Here is a 16,884-nt window from a genome sequence, read left to right on the forward strand (position 1 = left end):
TTAGGTCTAATAGTATTTGGTTTATATATCTGAGTGCTCCAATGTTGGGTGCATGTATATTTACAATTGTTATATCCTCTTACTGCATTAACTCATTTATCATTATATGGTGACCTTATTTGTCTCTTCTTATAGTTTTTGTCCTGAAATCTATTTTGTGTGATATAAGTATAGTGACTCTTGCTCTTTTTTTGGTTTAAGAGGCATGGAATATTATTTTCCATCCCTTTATTTTCAGTCTATGTGTGAAGTATGTTTCTTGTAGGCAATAGATCATTGGGTCTTATTTTTTTAATTCATTCAGCCACTCTGTGTCTTTTGATTAGAGAATTTAGTCCATTTATATTTAATGTTATTTATAAGTAAGGGCTTACTCCTGCTATTTTGTCATTTTTGTTCTGTGGTCTTCTCTTTCTTCTTTCCTTCTTTTTCTGTCTTCATTTTAGTGAAGGTGATTTTCTCTGGTGGTATGATTTAATTTCTTGCTTTTTATTTTTTGTGTATCCATTGTATGCTTTTGATTTGAGGTTACCATGAGGCTTGCAAATACTATCTTATCACCCATAATTTTAATCTGATAGCAATTTCATAGTGCTTGCATAAACTAATAAGCAAAAAGAAAACTAATAAAGACTGTATACTTTAACTTCATCCTCCTGCTTTTAACTTTTTGTTTCGATTTATGTCTTACTGTACTGCCTATGTCTTGAAAAGCTTTTGTAGTCATTATTTTTACTGGTTCAACTCTTAGTCTTTCTACTTAAGAGCAGTATAACACACTACAGTTACAGTGTTATAACATTCTGTTTTTCTGTGTACTTACTATTACCAGTGAGTCTTGTACCTTCAGATGATTTCTTATTGCTCATTAATGTCCTTTACTTTCTGACTGAAGTATTGCCTTTAGCATTTCTTGTAGAACAGGCCTGGTGTTGATTAAATTCCTCAGCTTTTGTTTGTCTGGGAAAATATTTCTTTTTCATGTTTGAAGGATATTTTCATCTGATATAGTATTCTAGGGCAAAAGGCTTATTTTTCTTCAGCACTTTAAATATGTCATGCCATGCTCTCCAGTCCTGTAAGGTTTCCACTGAAAAGTCTGTGGCCAGACATATTGGAACTCCATTCTTTTCGCTTGCTGCTTTTAGGGTCCTTTCTTTATCCTTGACCTTTGGGAGTATGATTATTAAGTGGCTTGAGGTAGTCTTTGGGTTAAATCTGCTTGGTATTCTATAACCTTATCATACTTAGACAGTGGTATCTTTTTCTAGGTTTGGGAAGTTATCTGTTATTTTCCTTTTGAATAAACTTTCTACCCCTATCTCTTTATCTACCTCCTCTTTAAGCTCAGTAACTATTAGATTTGCCCTTTTGAGGTTATTTTCTAGATCTTGTAGATATGCCTTATTCTTTTTTATTCTTTTTTCTTTTGTCTCCTCTGACTGTGCATTTTCAAATAGCCTGTCTTCAAGCTCACTAATTCTTTCTTCTGCTTGATTGATTCAGGTATTAAGAGACTCTGGTGCATTCTTCAGCATGTCAATTGCATTTTTCAACTCTAGACTTTCTGCCTGATTCTTTTTAATTATTTCAATCTGTTTGTTAAATTTGTCTGATAGAATTCTGAATTCCTTCTCTGGTTTTTCTTGCATTTCTTTGAGTTTCTTCAAAACAGGTATTTTGAATTCTTTGTCCGAAAGATCACATATCTCTGTCTCTCCAGGACTGGTCCCCACTGGCTTATTTAGTTTGTTTGGTGACGCCATGTTTTCCTGGATGGTCTTGATGTTTGTGGATGTTTGTCAGTGACTGTGCATTTAAGAGTTAGGTATCTGTTGTACTCTTCACAGTCTGGGTTTGTTTGTACTTGCCTTTCTTGTGGACAGGTACAAACAAGCCCAGACTGTGAAGGACAAGTATTGTGGAAGGACAAGGCTTTCCACGTATTCAGAGGGACTTGGGTGTTGTGATCTAAGTGTTTGGTCACTGCAAATGCATCTGCATTAAGGGACACCCCAAGCCCAGTAATGCTGTGGTTCTTGCAGAGTTGCAGAGGTACCACTTTGGTAGCCTTGGATAAGATCCAGAAGAATTCTCTGGATTACTAGGCAGAGATTCTTGTTCTCTTCCCTTACTTTCTCCCAAACAAATGGAGACTTTCTCTCTCTCTGTCTGTGCTGAGCTGCCTAGAGCTGGGGGAGAAGTGACACAAGCACACCTGTGGCCACCATCACTGGGACTGCGCTGGGTCAGACCTGAAGCCAGTGCAGCATTAGGTCTTGCCCAAGGCCTGCTGTAACTGCCACCTGGCTACTGCCTATGTTTGCTCAAGGCCCTAGGGTTCTACAATCAGGAGGTGGCAAAGCCAGCCCAGGCTTATGTCCTTCCCTTCAAGGCACCCAGTTCCCCCAGGCCCCAAGCAGGTGCAGAGATACTGTCTGGGAGCCAGAGACTGGAGTCAAAAAGCTTAGAAATCTACCTGGTGTTCTATTCTACTGCAGCTGAGCTGGCACTCAAACCACAAGACATAATCGTTCCCACACTTCCCTCCCCCTTCCACAAGCAGAGGGGCCTCAACATGTGGCCATCACCACCACAGGCCCATAGGACTACTGCCAGGCTACCACCAACGTTCACTGAAGACCCAAGGGCTCTTCAGTCGGCTTGTAGTGAATGTTGCCAGGCCTGGGACTCATCCTTCAGGGCAGTGGGTTTCCCTCCCACCCAGAGCAGGTCCAGAAATGGCATCTAAAAGGCAAGGCCTGAAACCAGGGACCCCAAGAACCCTCTTTCTGGCCGAGTCTACTGTGGCTGAGCTAGTATCTAAGGTATAAGACAAAGTCCCCTTTACTTTTTCCTCTGCTTTACTCAAGCAAGTGTTCTTGCTATGGTTCTCACCATAGCCACCACAGCTGGAAATGTGCTGGGTCTCACCTGAAGCCAACATGTCTCAGAGTCTCAACCAAGGCCCATGGTAGATACCAGGGTATCGCTGCTGGTTCTTCAAGGTCCCAGGACTCTTTAATCAGCAGGTAACGAATCCTGCCAGGACTGAGTCCTTCCCTTCAAAGCAGTAGGCTCCCTCCTAGCCTAGGGTGTGTCTAGAAATATCATCCAGGAGCTAGGTCCTGGAATGGGGATCTCATGACCCTAACTGGTACCCTATCCTACTGTGGCTGATCTGGCATCCAAGATGCAAGACAAAGTCCTGTTTACTCTTCCCTCTCCTCTCCTCAAGGGGAAGGAAGGAGTCTCTTTTGCAGCTGCAAGCTGTGCTGCCTGGAGTTGAGGGGAGGGTGGTGCAAGTACTCCCTTAGGTGCCCCAGCTGGTGTCTCAGTAGGTCATGTGCCCCGCCCCAGGTCCAGTGACTCTGAGCCCAGCTCAGCACTAGGACTTGCCTAGGAACTGCAGTCCTTGTGACCTTGACTGCCATTCCAGTTTATTTACAACCCAGAGCACTTTACCCCCATGGTGGTAAGGCTTGCTGAAACTCAAGTTCCATCCACTGGGTTGGGCAATTACCCTCTGGCTAGGGCTGGTCTAAATACTCTCTCCATCATCAGCCGTCAGCTGAGTTCAGTTCGGTTTTGCTTTCACTGTGACAAAGCAGCATCAAATTCAATGCAATGTCTCACAATAGCTGCACTCTCCCTCTTCCAAGCACAGAGATTCTCTGTCTATGCCACATAGCCACTGCCATGGGATGGGGACGGGTGGCATCAGCAACTCAAGACTGTCTTCCCTACCCTCTTCATTGCCTCTTTCAACAGTATGAAGTTAAAATCAGGTACTGTGAGTGCTCATCCAATTGTTGGTTCTTATGATGAAGGTGCTTTTTTGTGTGTAGATAGTTGTTAAATTTTATGTTCCTGTGGGAGATGGGGAGATGGAGCCTTCTATTCAGCCATCTTGCTCCGCCTCCTACAACAGCGGTCCCCAACCCCCTGGCCATGGACTGGTACTGGTCTGTGGCCTGTTAGGAACCACGCTGCACAGCAGGAGGTGAGCAGCAGGCAAGCAAGTGAAGCTTCATCTGTATTTACAGCCACTACCCATTTCTCATTACTGCCTGAGCTGCACCTCCCATCATATCAGTGGCAGCATTAGATTCTCATGGGAGTGCGAACCTTATTGTGAACCGTGCATGCAAGGGATATAGTTGCGGGCTCCTTGTGAGAATCTAATGCCTGATGATCTATCAGTATCTCCCATCATCCCCAGATGGGACCATCTAGTTGCAGGAAAACAAGCTAGGGGTCCCACTGATTCTACATTATGAAGAATTGTATAATTATTTCATTATATATTACCATGTAATAATAATAGAAATAAAGTGCATAATAAATACAATGTGCTTGAATCATCCCAAAACCATCCCCTACCCCAATCCATGGAAAAACTGTCTTCCACAAAACTGGTCCTTGATGCCAAAAAGCCTGGGGACCACTGCCCTACAAGACCACTTTTAAAATAGGAATAATGGGAAGAGCATATTCAAAAAAAAAAACTTTTTAAACTGTTTCCAGTAATTATCTTGTTGATGCTATTACTGCTGTCATTTTGAGACCATTGTGTGTGTAATGTGGGATAAGGAAAATAAGTAATTACAGATTGTTTTAATTCTATCATCTCCTGTATTATTGAGGATCTGATTCTCAATGTGGAAGAAAGGAGAGATGTAATATAGAAAAGATTAAGTGAAAAACCTAAGTGTGAATTGGAATTATTAGTATGAACACAGGGTGCTATCCTCCTGGTTTCTGGCTGAAAGGGGTGTGTGTGATAAAATATATTTCCTAATGACCAAATCAGTAGCCATTTGCATCCCTAGCATCCAGACAGTGGTCATGAAACCCTATTTTCCATTTAAAAATAAAACAGGGCCAGGCACAGTGGCTCACCCTTGTAATCCCAAGACTTTAGGAGGCCAAGGTGGGTGGACTGCTTGAGCCCAGGAGTTCAAGACCAGCCTGGGCAACATGGAGAAACCCCTTCTCTACAGAAAATACAAAAATTAGCTGGGCATATTGGTGCACGCCTGTAGTCCCAGCTACTCAGGAGGCTGAGGTGGGAAGACCAATTGAGCCCAAGAGGTCAAGGCTGCAGTGAGCCGTAATGGCACCACTGCACTCCAGCTTGGGTGACAGAGTGAGACCCCATCTCAAAAAAATGTATAAAAATAAAAGGACTTCCTGGAGAAAAAGCTGATTCCAGGTCTGGAGCAGAACATTTTGAAAGCAGATTAATTTGGTACATCCTGTCGTACAGAAAGCATGGCATCAGAGATGACTCTCTCAGAGACGACTAGGGTTATAGCAAAAGGACTCAAGAGCCAACCTAAAGAGAGTCTCACTGGCCAAGAATGGAACCATTTGGGCTTCAAAAAGAGTAATTCTTATAGAAACTGTGGCTTAAGTTAATTTAAAAAAACTTTTTTAAAAAAAGAACTCTTGGCGGGGTGTGGTGGCTCACGCCTATAATCCCAGCACTTTGGGAGGCCAAGGCAGGCAGATCACTTAAGGCCAGGAGTTCGAGACTAGCCTAGCCAACATGGTGAAACCCCGTCTATACTAAAAATAACAAAGTTGGCTGGGCATGGTGGCATGTGCCTATAATCCCAGCTACTCGGGAGGCTGGGGCATGAGAATCGCTTGAACCTGGGAGGCGGAGGCTGCAGTGAGTTGAGATGGTGCCACTGCACTCCAGCCTGGGTAACAGAGCCAGACTCGATCTAAAAAAAAAAAGAAGAAGAAGAAGAAGAACTTGTTGTTGTTGTTTTGAGATAGGGTGTTGCAGGCTGGAGTGCAATGGCACCATCACAGCTCACTGCAGTCTCAACCTCCTGGGCTCAAGCAATCCTGCCACCTCAGCTTCCTGAGTAGCTGGGACTACAGGCACACACCACAGTGCCCAGCTAATTTTTGTATTTTTTGTAGAGATGAGGTTTCACTATGTTGCCCAGGCTGATCTTGAAATCCTGGGCTCAACTGAGTGTCCTGCTTCAGCCTCCCTAAGTGCTGGGAGTACAGGTATGAGCCACTACACCCAGCCGAAAAAGAATAATTCTTATAACTGATTGTAATCCATCAAATATGGTTAAATACTAGAGCTTATAATGATATTGAAAAGAAACCTTATTGGTCTCTTTCAAATAATGATAAAGAACTAATTAATTCTCTTGAACATTGGTAAATAGAATCAAGCATTTATTCTGCCTTTCCTATATGAACTGTACCACTGAGTAACACAGTAAATGAGGGGGAGTGTCACTTTCTAAAAGTGTTCCTCCTCATACATGAAAAAGAAAAGATAGGACTGGAATGCTATCACTTTGCTATCCCCGATGAATTAACGGACTTACCCATGATGAGCATCAACAGTTGCCAACATAAAAGGAGGATGATCCAACATAATGTGCTTCCGGATGAAACACAAGCCTACTGAGAATGTGGCCAAAGGGATTGGACCCAAGTCTGATCAAACCTCTGAGTCCAGCTTCCAAGTTGCAGGAAGCACGAGGACAGAGGAAATCATAGACCTGCATGGTGACAATGCAGTCAGCAAAATGCAGATTGTGGGAAACTCTACTGGCTAAACAGATAACTGATGAGGAAAAGAAAGGGTAGGGGGAAACTTATAGATTAAAAGAGACCTTAAGCCAGGCATGCATGATGGCGTGCACCTGTAGTCCCAGCTACTCAGGAGGCTGGGGCAGGAGGATCACTTGAATTCAGGAGTTCAAGGCTACAATGAGCTGTGATGGCATCCCTGCACTCCAGCCTGGGTGGCAAAGCGAGACTCCATTTCTTTTAAAAAAAAAAGAAAAAGTAAAATAAACAGTAAATAAATAAAAGAGACTTTAAAGATATATCTCTTGGCCAGGCACGGTGGCTCATGCCTGTAATCCCAGCACTTTGGGAGGCCAAGGCAGGGGGATCACAAGATCAGGAGATCACAAGATCAGGAGATCGAGACCATCCTGGCTAACACGGTGAAACGCTGTCTCTACTAAAAATACAAAAAATTAGCTGGGCATGGTGGCGGGCGCTACTCGGGAGGCTGAGGCAGGAGAATGGCACGAACCCGGGATATGGAGCTTGCAGTGAGCCGAGATCACGCTACCACACTCCAGCCTGGGCAACAGAGCGAGACTCCGTCTCAAAAAAAAATAAATAAATAAATAAAGTATCTCTTTTTTTGAGACAGGATCTCGCTCCGTCACCTCTGCTAGAGTGCAGTGGCTCAATCACAGCTCACTGCAGACTCAACCTCTCTGGGCTCAGGTGATTCTCCTATCTCAGCCTCCTGAGTAGCTGCGACTACAGGGATGCATCTTTTTCTTTGTGGGCAAGTCTAAACAATAGTATATAGGAATACATACTTAGGTGATAAAACAAAGTATTGCCAGAAAGTGATTATTGTGAAAGTCATGTTACTAGTTCATGGTGGAGGGAGTAAGGGGGCTAAGATTGGGAACAGATACTTGGGGAGGGTGTTTGCAAAGTGCTATATCTTAAATTGGGTAGTGGTTACAAAGATGTTTGCTTTATAACTCATTGAACCATACATTTGTCTTGGTGATTTTCTTTATGTTTATTTTAAATTTAAAAAGCGCTTTTTTTTTTTTTACAAGATTGAAATACTGAATAAACACTAGTAGGTTTCACTGTCCTCTCCTGATGGATGACAAAGGGAAAACAGAGAAGAAAGCAGTTTTCTCAGGGCCACACAGCTGCTAAACTGCCCAGCTGAGCTTGAAACCCAAGTGAGGTTCATCTGTTCATTCAACAAATAGTTGCTGACACCTGCTGAGTTTACTGCTAGGGAAACAGCTAAGTTAAAACAGCCTGACTTCCCATCCACCTGCCCTTCCTGTGAGAAAGGGGAAGATGGACATGCAAGGGACACTTGCTGGTCTTGGTACCCACTTGGGCATAGCCCCAGCGCCTGTCCCCTGTGCAAAGCTGATGTGCTGCTCTCAGAAGTGGTAGCTAAGCCCACGCCCTTTCGCCCCCAACTCTGAAGATGACAATGCATTCAAATTCACCAGATCATCTAATGAAGTTTCACTTCTGTTTCTTAGCACCTCCCTGACTCTTCTGTTCCCTAGAGTGGAAGGAGGGTCTGGGAAAGGGCCTTTGCCTGAGACTAAGAATTCAACATGATACCTCTCGATATCCCACCTGGGAAGGGAGCTGCCAATGAGCCGAAGCAGATGGGGAGGAGATAAAACTGGGCCATCAGCTTTGCAAGCTGGAGCCCCCTCCTGTATCTGCCTTATCTTCTGGTATCCCCAGCACTTGACCCTTGGCCTTGTAGAAAGCAGGAACACGATACATGTTTGGTGAATGAATGAGTGAATTAATTAATTTAATATATTAATTTGTATCTATTTCAAATAGAGTCTGAAGCTCAATTAATACTTTAAAAATACAGCTGGGCATGGTGGCTCACACCTGTAATCCCAGCACTTTGGGAGGCCAAGGCGGGAGCATCATCCAAGAGTTTAAGGCTAGCTTGGGCAACATGTTGAAACCCCATCTCTACCAAAAATTAAAAAAAAAAATTAGCTAGGCATGGTGCTATGCACCTGTAGTCCCAGCTACTCAGGAGACTGAGGTGGGGGAATCACTTGATCCTGGGAGGGTGAGACTGCAGTGAGCTGAGATCACGGCACTGCCCTCCAGCCTGGGTGACAAGGTGTGGCCCTGTCTCAAAAATAAATAAAAATAAAAATACTATATAATCATTCATTCTAAAACAGAACTTATAATAATGCCTATCCCTGGGGTCATTGGGAAGATTAAATCCATGAATAAATGTAAAACACTTAGACCAGCACTTGGCACATACCAATCCCACAATAAGCTATTCATGTAAACCGAGAGTAGGTTGTCCCACTCCATGTGGGATTAGGGGTCAGTATAGGACCAGGGTCAGAGATCAAGGGGAGAATCACACAAAAATTTAGTATGAGGTTAGGATTAGAGGACCAGTTTGTGTCCACCCAGCAGTCAGATTTTTTAGTTACCATTTACTTGTTTATTTATGTCCCACATTGTTCCAGGAGGAGTCAAGGCAGCTTTCAGGAATTCCAACTACAGAAATCAAGAAAGAGAAAGATCAGAGTTACTATGGACTGAATGTTTGTGTCCTCCCCAAAATTAATATGTTGAAGCCTAATCCCTAATGGGATGGTATTAAGAGGTGAGACCTTTGAGAGGTGATTAGGTCATGAAGGTGGGGCTCTCATGAATGGGATTAGTTCCCTTTTAAGAAGAAACATAAAAAGAAAAAAAAAAGGAAAAAATGCAAAAAAAAAAAAAGAAAAAATAATAAAAAGAGAAGAAACATAAGAGAGGCCCCTCTGTCTCTTTCAGTCGATCAATAGCTAGATCTCCCCCTCTCTACCATGTGAGGATACAACAAGAACACAGCCCTCTGCAAAGCAAGAAGAGTGTCCCCACCAGATACTGAATCTTCCAGCACCTTGAACTTGGACATCTCAGCCTCCAAAACCATGATAAATAAAATTCTGTTATTTCAGCCACCGAATCTGTGGTATTCTGTTATAGCAGCCTGAACTAAGACGAAATGGAGGTGTTACTCCCCAAGGGTACTCATGCTGGCACCCTGAGGCCTTCTCAGCACAGAGCTGCAATTGGGCAACCAAATCCCAGGCCTTACTGGTCGTTCTGAAGGTCACACTGACAGCCTATGGTCAAGCAGAGCCAGCTGCACGAAGTCCTGGTAAGAATTCCATGAGAATTCCATGAATTCCCCCATGCAAAGTGTTGGCACAGAGTAAGTTCTCAACACATGTTGCTATTGCTGTCAGTGCACAGGCTGAGGTGAATGCACAGTGAGCAGCAGGGACCCGCATTTTATCACTGGCCAGACCAGTGCATTCTCTCCCCATGAGCAGCCCTGGATTCAGAGCCAGAAAAAGTAGATGTTCAATGGCATCAGATTGGGGGAGCCAAATACATTCCACGGGGGCCACCCTGACCAGCAGCTGTAGAGATACTGGAAGTCTGTTGGCTCCAACCCTCTCTCCTCGGAATGTGCCTGGACAGGCTCTGGCAGCTCTGGGCTCTGAATGACCAAACCCCAGCCCACCAGACACGACTTTTCTCTATATAGCTGGATATATTTGGCTAGATGAGGAAAAGTCCACAAGGCACATTTCAAATGCTGGGTGTGTGTGTGTGTGTGTGTGTGTGTGTGTGTGTGTGTGTGTGTGAGTGTTGGGGGGTTGTATTCAGTTCCCATTGCTGCTGTAACAACTTAACCACTTAAACAATACATAGTATTTTACAGTCCTGCAAGTCAGAACAGGGCAAAAAATCAAGGTTTCCGCAGAGCCGCATTCTTCCTGGAGGCTCTAGGTTAAAATGTGTTCCTTGCCTCTTCCAGCTTCTAAAGGCTGCCCACGTTCCATGGCTTGTGGCCCTTATCCATCTTCAAGCCAGCCATTGAATCACTCTAACCTTTGATTCTACTTTTTGTTGTTGTTGTTGTTTTTGTTGTTGAGACAGGATCTCACTCTGTCACCCAGGCTGGAGTGCAGTGGCGCAATCACGGCTCACTGAAGTCTTGGCTTCCTGGGCCCATGTGATCCTCCCACCTCAGCCTCCCAAGTAGCTGGGACTTTAGGCATGCACCACCACACCCAGCTAACTTTCTGTATTTTTTGTACAGACAGGATCTCTCTGTGTTGCCCAGGCTGGTCTCGAACTCCTGGACTCAAGCAACCCACCTGCCTCAGCCTCCAAAGTTCTGGGACTACTGGCATGAGCTACCACGCCGAGCCTTGACCTCTGAGTCTATCATCACGGCTCTTTCTCTGACTTTCATCCTGCCTTCCTCTTATAAGGACCTTGTGATTACACTGGGCCCAGCCAGATAATCCAGGATCATCTCCCCATCTCAAGATCCTTAGCTTAATCACATCTGCAAAGTCCCTTGGGCCATGTTAAGGTAAAGTGTTTGCAGGTTCCGGAAGTTTGGATGCAAAACATCTTTGGGGGGCCATACTTCTGCCTGCCCCAGGAGCCTAGTGTTATAAACTCTTAAGATGCTGTGAATCTCCTGCCCTCTGCTCTCCCAAGAGAGGGACTCTGGAGCCAAAAAAACATTTCTAAGTCCAGAAAGAATTTTGGCAAAATGTCCCATCAGAAGATAAAGAAAAGGGGTGAATTATCTCTTTGGGTCTTTCCAGAGTGAGCAAGATCTTATGCTCACCTCTCTGTAGTCCCAACATTCACCTGTGTTACCCATCCGGGGTTCAGGGTAAAAGACAGCAGCCAGTATCAAGCTTCACCTGCTGGGAGTAACCCAGGCCACGAAAGACTTCTTACCTCCTTGCTCACTTGTGATTCAAAAGGCCATTGCTTTACCTCCTGAGATGGCCCAAAGAAGCAATGGCCCAGGGACCATTTTGGGGAGCTGCCTTCTAGATCTGCAGAAAGTATAAAATGGTTCCAAGCAAAGAAACACTGGAGTTCCCAGGGTTCCAGATCCACCTTCCACATCAGAGCCCCAATTCCCACTTTAACTGACTTGCTGGCACTGTGTCTGTCTGTGTGCCCCAGAAGAAATTTCTTCCAAATCTTCATAATAGGAATAAGCATTTTCTCTGGGGGAAAACTGTTCTGCTTTTTACCTGACAAGCTTTATGAATCATGTGATGGATTACATTTCCCTTTTCACAATGGCTGCTAGGAAGCTCAGAGTCAGATTTGTGGCCCACGGTTTCCAAGTACCTAGGAGTCTATAAACTGCATTGCTTGCACTAACCTCTCCCCTGATTGCTCTTAGCTTTCTTCTCCCATTTCCCCTTTGTCCCTATTTCTTCATCCCCCTATTTTTTACTTTTTACTCTTGAAATTGTTAGTCCTTGAGATGAAATAGAAATGAGGGTGACAAGATTGCCTTTGAGAGTTAAATGCAGTTAAATGTTGTTAAATGCTGGGATCAGCCAAGCCTGTCCAGAGCAAAGAAGTGAAAAGTCTCCAGGTGGAGTTAGAACAGCCTTCAGTTACCAACGCTTGATTGTAACCTGGGTTTCATGTGGTCCCTAGCAGGGTCTCCATTCCCCAGCCTGTCTTCCTCTACACACTTCTGCCCAGTGATTAATAGACCGGGTTCTGATCTTGGTATTTGACCACTTCCTCCTTCAGACTATGAAGGTTGACCACTTCCAAGGTATGTGTTTCCTGTAAGCAGAGACAAAAATCAGCCTGTCATTTAAATAAGAGGAAATGTATGACTTTTAGCTAAAACAATTGTTTTGTCCAGGTGTGGTGGCTCACGCCTGTAATCCCAGCACTTTAGGAGGCCAAGGCAGGTGGATTACAAGGTCAGGAGTTCGAGACAAGCCTGGCCAACATGGTGAAACCCCATCTCTACTAAAAATACAAAAATTAGCCAGGCATGGTGGCAGGTGCCTGTAATCCCAGCTACTTGGGAGGCTGAGGCAGGAGAATTGCTTGAAACCGGAAGGTGGAGGTTGCAGTGAGCCGAGATCAGACCACTGCACTCCAGCCTGGGCAACAAGGGTGAAACTCTGTCTCAAAAAAAAAAAAGAATTGTTTTACAAGTATGATACTTGATTGGTTGCCAGTTGTGGAGGTTTCTGCACACTGGCAGCTGGAGAGTCTCCTGGTCATTTCTGCCTCATCCATCCTGCATGATCTCCATGCCTCGGAGCCCAGACACAGTGCCAGCAAGTCACGTAAAGTGGGAATTGGGGCTCAGATGTGGAAGGTGGATCTGGAACCCTGGGAACTCCAGTGTTTCTTTGCTTGGAACCATTTTATACTTTCTGCAGATCTAGAAGGCAGCTCCCCAAAATGGTCCCTGGGCCATTGCTTCTTTGGGCCGAATAAACAAACACTGTGCTCAGCAAGATCAAGACAAAATTCAGCAACTAGTTTCCCAAAGCTGTGTCTTATAACTCTCATCAATTAATACTGTGTGTGTGTGAATATAATATAATATAAATGTATGTGTATGTATATACACACTTCTAGGTACAGAAACGCCTACCTATGTTCACCAATGGACATATGCTACAAAAGTAGTACACTAGTATACTCTTGTATATTACTCATGTATATATATATACACACATATATATAAAACAAATAATGCTAAATCCCAATTTAGCAAAAAATTACTTCCTATTGAATCTTCCAAGCTTAAGTGCAACAAAATGTCTGATCAGATAAGAGTTTTTAGCTGGACACGGTGGCTCATGCCTAAAATCTCAGCACTTGGGGAAGCTAAGGTGAGTGGATCGCTTGAGGCCAGGAGTTCGAGACCAGCCTGGCCAACATAGTGAAACCTCATCTCTACTAAAAATACAAAAATCGGCCAGGCGTGGTGGCATACGCCTGTAATCCCAGCTACTCGGGAGGCTGAGGATGGAGAATCACTTGAGCCCATGAGGCAGAGGCTGCAGTGAGCTGAGACTGCCATTGAGCTCCAGCCTAGGCAACAGAGTGAGACCCTGTCTCCAACAAAAAAAACAAAAGAGTTACTAAGAATAAGCAGTTAAGTGATAGAAGCAGTCCCTTATGAGTTTATGAATTTGAGAGATTTACAAATTTTTGCTTAAATGACTAAAATCTTTTATTTGGGTTTTAGAAGTGTTGAGCTGGATCCCTTTTCAATGTCAATTATAAGATAGCAGGGCCAGTTCCATTAAAATCCCTTCCATTTATTAATAATAAAATTGGGCCGGGCACAGTGGCTTACGCCTGTAATCCCAGCACTTTGGGAGGCAGAGGCGGGCAGATCATGAGGTCAGGAGATCGAGACCATCCTGGCTAACACAGTGAAACCCCGCCTCTACTAAAAATACAAAAAATTAGCCGGGCGTGGTGGTGGGCGCCTGTAGTCCCAACTACTCTGGAGGCTGAGGCAGGAGAATGGCGTGAACCCGGGAGGCGGAGCTTGCAGTGAGCCGAGATTGCGCCACTGCACTCCAGCCTGGGCGACAGAGCGAGACTCCGTCTCAAAAAATAATAATAATAAAATAAATAAATAAATAATAATAAAATTGATACATCTGCACATAAGCTCATCTGCATTGCAGGCCCATCCAAGAGTGATATCATCAGTACACATCAGCCAGAAAGTCTACAGTAGAAAAGACAAAAAGTCTAGAATGAATAGTGTAACGGTATGGAACAACTGGAATTGGCATACCCTGAGTGGGGCATGTAAATTGGTATAACTACTTCAGAAAACTATTTATTAGCATCTACTGAAGCTAAATCAATGCAAAACCCATAACCCAGCAATTCCACTTCTGGGTACAGAGATGCCTAGCTCTGTTCACCAAATGACATATACTACAAAATCCATGGCAGCACTACTTACAATAACCTCCAAATGGAAGTACCCAAATACTCATTGATAATAGAATATATAACCAAGTTGCAGTATAAATTCACATAATGAAATACAGCTATCCCTCAGTATCCATAGGGGATTGATTCCAGGACTCCCACGGATACAAAAATTCAGGAATGCTCAAGTTTTTTACATAAAATGGTGTTGTATTTGAATATAACCTATGCACATCCTCCCATAAACTTTAAATCATCTCTAGATTGCTTATAATACCTAATACAATGTAAATGCTATGTAAATAGTTGTTATACTGTATTTTAAGAAAATAATGGGCCGGGTGCAGTGGCTCATGCCTGTAATCCCAGCACTTTGGGAGGCTGAGGCGGGCGGATCACGAGGTCAGGAGATCAAGACCATCCTGGCTAACACAGTGAATCCCCGTCTCTACTAAAAATAGAAAAAATTAGCTGGGCATGGTGGCGGGCTCCTGTAATCCCAGCTACTCAGGAGTCTGGGGCAGGAGAATGGCGAACCCGGGAGGCGGAGCTTGCAGTGAGCCGAGATGCGCCACTGCACTCCAGCCTGGATGACAGAGCAAGACTCCATCTCAAAAAAAAAAAAAAGAAAAGAATGACAAGGGCTGGGGGTGGTGGATTATGCCTGTAATCCCAGCAACTTTGGGAGGCCGAGGCAGGCAGGTCACCTGAGGTCAGGAGTTCAAGACCAGCTTGGCCAACATGATGAAACCCTGTCTATACTAAAAATACAAAAATTAGCCAGGCATGTGGCAGATGCCTGTAATCCCAGCTACTTAGGAGGCTGAGGCAGAAGAATCACCCGAACCTGGGAGGTGGATATTGCAGTGACCCAAGACTGCATATTGCACTCTAGCATGGGTGAAAGAGTGAGACTCCGTCTCAAAAAAAAAAAAAAGAATGACAAGATAAAAGTCTGTACATGTTCAGTATAGACACAACTTTTTTTTAAATGTTTTTAATCTGTGGCTGGTTGAATCCATGGATGCAGAATCCATACGGGGGCTGACTGTGCACACCAAGTATAACCAATCAACAAGGACACACATCAATGTGGATGAATTTCACCAACATGATATTGGGCAGAAGAAGCCAGACACCGAAAAGAGTATACACAGCCTGGCCAACATGATGGAAACCCTGTCTCCACTAAAAATACAAAAAATTAGCTGGGCGTGGTGGCGCGCACATGTAGTCCCAGCTACTCAGGCACGAGAATCACTTGAACCTGGGAGGCGGAGGTTGCAGTGAGCCAAGATCACACCACTGCACTCCAGCCTAGGTGACAGAGTGAGACCCTGTCTCAAAAAAAAGAAAAGAATATACAGTATGATTTCAAAATATAGAAGTTGTTACCCTTGGGGAGGTAGCAAGTAGGAGGAATTATGAAGATGAAGGTGTCTGGGATGCCAGCAATGAGCATTAGTTGCATGGATATGTTTAGTTTGGAAAATTCTGAATATATGTGACCCTTCCAAAAAAAAGTTTTTAAAGTTGTGTCAGGTCATTACAGTACAAATGTAAAATTAGGGGAATTGTTTAGGAGTACCCCTCTTAGACCCCTAATTAGGAGATGGAGGTCTCAGTCTGTGACCAGGATTAGAGTTCGTTCTATGGCTGGAATCTGGGCTCAGCCAGGATAAGGTTCTGTGTGGATCCAGTACTAATCATCGCTGCGTCAGGGCTCAGCCTGGCAGGAGGGCTCGGGAGCCTTTGCTCTGTGTCCACAGCTCGACTGCTGCCGTTCCAGGATCTGACCACTTGATGTCTCCACTTCATAAATTGCCAAGTGAGGAAAGAGCTGGATAGAGCTGCCTAGACACATACCGGCCCTGAGCTGGGATAGGTTGGAGGCCATAGCTCAGGGAAAGACTTGGAAACTGCAGAGAATGAATCCAAGTGGCAGCAAAGCTGGCTGGGCTGGGGCTGGGGTCCAGGCCCCATGCAACAAGGGCAGCCGTGGGGACCACAGAGGCAAGTCCAGCTCAGAAGCCCCCAGCTTTGCGCCTATCTCAGCAGCGCTGGTCGGTATTCATTCAGTGTTTCATGAGCTCCTGCTCTGAGGAGGAATCAATGGAATCAATGGAAGGAATCACTGAGGAATCAATGGAAGGCAAATAGGGCACAGTCCCTGGCTTCATGGAGCTCACAGTCAGGCATACACCTCCTCTCTCCTTTCCATCTTGTCCCTGCCTAGCACGCCCAGCTCCCTCCAACCCAAAAGAACCTCCAATATTAGAATCTGTCCCCCACCAACTCCTCAACCAGGATCCCATTTTTCTTCTTTGTTGTCTGTCTCCCCCACTAGGGTAGATGTCTGAGGAGCAGGACTTTCATCTGCCTTGTAGACCCTGGTGACCTCAGGGTCAGGCCCAGATGACCAACAAATATTCATTGAATGGAACTTGGATAGCAGTGAGGTGGTCACATCATCTCTGCAGAAACAAGCAGAACAGAGCAGGGAAACTTCCTCTGGGTCTGTGGCAC

At 44.6% G+C, this 16,884-nt stretch overlaps 1 protein-coding gene across 2 annotated transcripts in view; it reads left to right on the plus strand.

The window, feature by feature from the left end:
* Positions 1–3,579: 3,579 nt before the first annotated feature.
* LOC129021636 (uncharacterized) overlaps positions 3,580–16,884 on the plus strand; it is a 49,770-nt gene continuing 36,465 nt past the window's right edge. For both annotated transcript variants that reach the window (XR_008496099.1, XM_054467306.1), the window contains exon 1: positions 3,580–3,788. Coding sequence is in view for 1 of the 2 variants with exons in the window: in XM_054467306.1 (XP_054323281.1) it covers positions 3,628–3,788 (161 nt within the window). In the remaining variant the exon portion in view is untranslated. The remainder of the gene's footprint in view (positions 3,789–16,884) is intronic.

Source organism: Pongo pygmaeus, chromosome 21, assembly GCF_028885625.2.
Source record: "Pongo pygmaeus isolate AG05252 chromosome 21, NHGRI_mPonPyg2-v2.0_pri, whole genome shotgun sequence".
NCBI lineage: Eukaryota > Metazoa > Chordata > Mammalia > Primates > Hominidae > Pongo > Pongo pygmaeus.